This window comes from Aquarana catesbeiana, linkage group LG01 (assembly GCF_042186555.1).
Source record: "Aquarana catesbeiana isolate 2022-GZ linkage group LG01, ASM4218655v1, whole genome shotgun sequence".
In the NCBI taxonomy this organism is placed as follows: Eukaryota; Metazoa; Chordata; class Amphibia; order Anura; family Ranidae; genus Aquarana; species Aquarana catesbeiana.
Window position 1 is genome coordinate 619,613,110 of NC_133324.1, and position 3,928 is coordinate 619,617,037.

A 3,928-nucleotide genomic window follows, 5' to 3' on the forward strand; every position below is an offset into this window, starting at 1 on the left:
AAATCATTTTAATAATAGTAAAAAAGCTTAAATAGTCATTTCAAATCATATAACAAAATAAATATATTAAAATAAATTATTCATTTTACAAAAGATCAACAAGCACTACCATGTGCAAAATGTATATATCACATTATTTTTTAAATACTCTTATTTCTATAAAATAGTACACACAACATAGCAAACAGTGTAAAAAAAGTTTTTTTTTAACTTGCTTGACATTATAAAACAAAAATACAGTGTTTTTTCAAAATACATTACGTTTCTGTCAGTAAAAAGAAAACGATTTGCTCAGTATAAATAGTAACTACCTTCAGTTACATAATTCCCTTCAATACTGGTAGGCTACATGAAATACTGTACAACAGACTTGCACTTAAAATGCCATAAACACTGATCCTCATGATACAAATTATCACAAATTTGGCTTTGTGATCTAACGTGTACAACACTAGTCTGATCCCCAATCATTGGCTTAAGGCATTGCTTTTAACAGTCTGTTAACACATGATCTGTATTAGCCATAGAAGTGAGATGATTGTCACCTAATCTGGCTGACTTTGGTCGAACTGCTTAACAATCTCATGTCACTGGCCAGCAGCAGACATTCTCAGCCCATTGATCTCGGGGTCAACAGCAATAATAAATATTTTGGAGTGCTATTTTTCATTCTTGTTGCAGTCAGACACTTTCCTTTCATTTTGGTGGCTTACAAGCTACAAAAAGTCAGTTAATTAACTCCACTTCAAAGTCAGTTCCATTCTTCAAACCTATACATGGCTCTGTAATAATACATATCTGATAAGGCAAGAAAAAGAAAACACTGATTACAGCAGTTGACATATTTGCTTCAGGCTGTATATTTCAGTCTCTGGCAATGCCCTTAGGGTCCATATTTCCAGGATGGACACATATATGGATTCATTAAGGTCAGGAGATGTGTCTTCTGTAAATGTGAACTGAAGTAAGCCTTCTTTTGAAACTTCTCTTTTTTTACTAGTCAAGTAAAGTCCGGTGATAATTAAGATGAAGTGGTTTTGGCTCTGTAAATGCAAAGAAAGAGCATTTAAATGAATTGCATCCTTGGAATTACAGTTACAGTATTTGAAATATCTGATTATTCCCATAAAACATCCTAATTTTTATTTTGTTTTACTCACTGAAAGAGTATGGAAGCAAACCAGTTTAGGAAAAATAGTTACATACCCCTTAGCTAGCCTTGTAAAAAAAAAAAAAAAAGAAAATCTATATATCCCTTAGTAAAGTTTTTGAATACTGAGGTAAAGAAAAACATTTGCATACTCCTTAGCTAGCCTTGTAAAAAAAAAAAAAGAAAACTAAATCTATTCATCCCTTAGTAAAGTTTTTGAGTATTAAAAAAGTTATAACATAGATAACATTTTTTTATGGTGTTTTTTCGCAAGTTCTTGAATATGACTTGTTTGGTTTATTAAAGAGGGTCCATTGACCCTCTGGATACTGACATTTATAGGTAAAGTTGATCCAGGGAATATCCGATTGCCTCTCGGGGGATCAGGAAGGATATTTTTCCCCGGCTGGAGCAAATTGGAACATGCTTTGCTGGGGTTTTTTGCCTTCCTCTGGATCAACTGTGGGTATAGGATTGTGTATATGGGTTTGTATGATTTTTTTTCCCCTTTTATTGGTTGAACTATATGTGTCTTTTTTCAACCTGACTAACTATGTAACTATGTGACTCCATCTGTTCATTTTATTTAAAAGGAAAGATGATGAGAGCAAGCAGTATGTTAAATTGTACCAATGCACTAGTGCTGTTACAGTAATGCAGTAAAATACTATAATGTTCATTGAATGATCTCCCCCTGCCATGCATGCATTGTGCCAACCTGTCTGTGGGCTAAATAGGGCCCCACTGAGATCAATAGAACTGACACCTTGTTTTGAAAAATGGAAAGAGTGGGAAAAATAAATTTCTGTAGTGGTAAAAAAGTATATTGGCTTTTGCCCAAAACGAGTTTTGGTGGAGGGGTTTGAATATCCCTAAAAGTCATGTCATGATAAACACAGAAGGCCACTATAATAACATAATAATTATTTATACTTACGTATCAAGAAATCTGTCGATGATCTTTTTGACCCATGGAGCGGAAGGCTCTAAACACACTTGCAGACCACTTTTCATGGTGGCACTGTTGGTTGAGAAAGCAGCCATGTCAGACATTTGGTCAACAACTTAAAGTGAAATATTACATTGATTATGTGTGTTTCTAATATTAAAGACAGTTGGGAGTGGAATCACTTTAAATATTTAATTTAAAATTCTCTGGAAATGGAAATCCAAAATGGGAAGGATCACTTGAATATACAGCAATTTATTAAATGAAGATATATGTTCTATATACATTCTGGCTGCGGTCAAATTTCTGCAGCATTCAGAACAGTCTTAAAGATTGGGGAAAATAACTCTTGATTTCCATTGCTAAAAATAACCACAACATTCTGAATTTTATATCATTATATTTTTACTTTAATTCCAAACTTATGTGTTTTTAAAAAGAACAACACTGCATAAAAGAAAGAATAAATAAAGATCTGAAAAGGTATAAAAGTGTACACATTTTTATGATGTGTTGTTTAGCTGTCACAATACTTACATGACCTCCACATGCTTGCAGTGTGGGCCTTTTGGAATCACCTCGAGATTCAGGAAATGTTTGCCAGATATTTGCTTGCTCTCTGTTTTTATACATTGGCACCTGAGCTCTTGTGCTGATACAACCGGCTTCCCTAAAAAGAAAAAAAAAATGACATAAATATATGAATGTCATAATTTTTTTTTCAAAACAAAGATGCTTTATTGGTATCACATAGGGTAACATCAAGAAGACAAAATGACATAACAATATGCTTACAGTAGTTGGAACAGACAAAGTAACCATACATGTAAAGGAAAAGCTTATTGGAAAGTTCAGAGAAATGGACTATAAAATAAAAAAATATTTTAATGATTTGTTTGTTTTTTTAAATAAAAATTGTTTAAAGATACATTTCTCTGTACATAACAAAGGAATTTGCCAACTTTGTTTTATTTACCATAAACAGTTTTCAAGTTCAGGTTTCATGTCATTAAATGCCTGTAAATGTGTTGTATTACATTTATATAATAATAAAAATGACTAAAGTATTTGTTATATTATATTTTAAGCCACTGATAACCTTGTAGGTTAAAATAACACTAAAATAACGAGCTGCATAACTTTAAAACAGTCAACTCGTAAATTAAAATGTATATCAAAATTAAAAAATAAAAACGTTGCCTATAGCAACCAGGTTGCCTCTGTCATTTTCTAGCCTGCATTAAAAACAGGGAAACACAGAAACTCGCATTACAGAGTTCAATACCTGTAGCCTATGTAGACCAAATCTTACATGCGGCACGGATGTTATTGCTTTGAGCTTACATTGCCTTGAATTCCCTAGCTGTGAGTCACAGCGATGGCTTTGCAGAATTCTTACCTTCTGAGAGAGTAAAACATGTCAGGAAGACAGCCAGAACTGCAAGGATACACAGTGTAGCCTTCATTGTGAGAAGTGTTCTTGTCAGGTTATGACTGAGGCTGTGGTTTTCAGTTGTGTCTGAAGAGTACTGCTCAAACAGCAAGAGACTAGCCCCTTATATTCCAGCTGGGTTGCGAAAGAGGAATTTCCAGATTTGCCGGATGCTTTTTAAAGTGAGTAATGAGTAAAAGTGTCACATTAGCTATGCTAATGTATGTGGCCTGGGGAAACCCAGCTTTTGGGAAAGTTTTCAAGGATCACGTTCCATCATGTGCACAATTCTTTTTTCCAAAGCGGAATGTCTATATTTGTAGTATGTGATCTACATAACATTTCCTTTGTATTTCAACCACAGATGTCAAAATGAATCTGTCTTTAAAAACAATTT

At 33.5% G+C, this 3,928-nt stretch overlaps 1 protein-coding gene across 1 annotated transcript; it reads right to left on the reverse strand.

The window, feature by feature from the left end:
* Window positions 1-647: 647 nt before the first annotated feature.
* LOC141108585 (interleukin-8-like) lies at window positions 648-3,654 on the reverse strand. Its single transcript, XM_073600333.1, has 4 exons — window positions 3,499-3,654; window positions 2,637-2,769; window positions 2,088-2,171; window positions 648-1,043 (listed from the first exon to the last, which is right to left on the reverse strand). Exons 1-4 carry the CDS (start codon window positions 3,563-3,565, stop codon window positions 1,022-1,024), a joined length of 306 nt encoding a protein of 101 aa, XP_073456434.1. The 5' UTR covers window positions 3,566-3,654; the 3' UTR covers window positions 648-1,021.
* Between the last annotated feature and the right edge of the window lie 274 nt (window positions 3,655-3,928).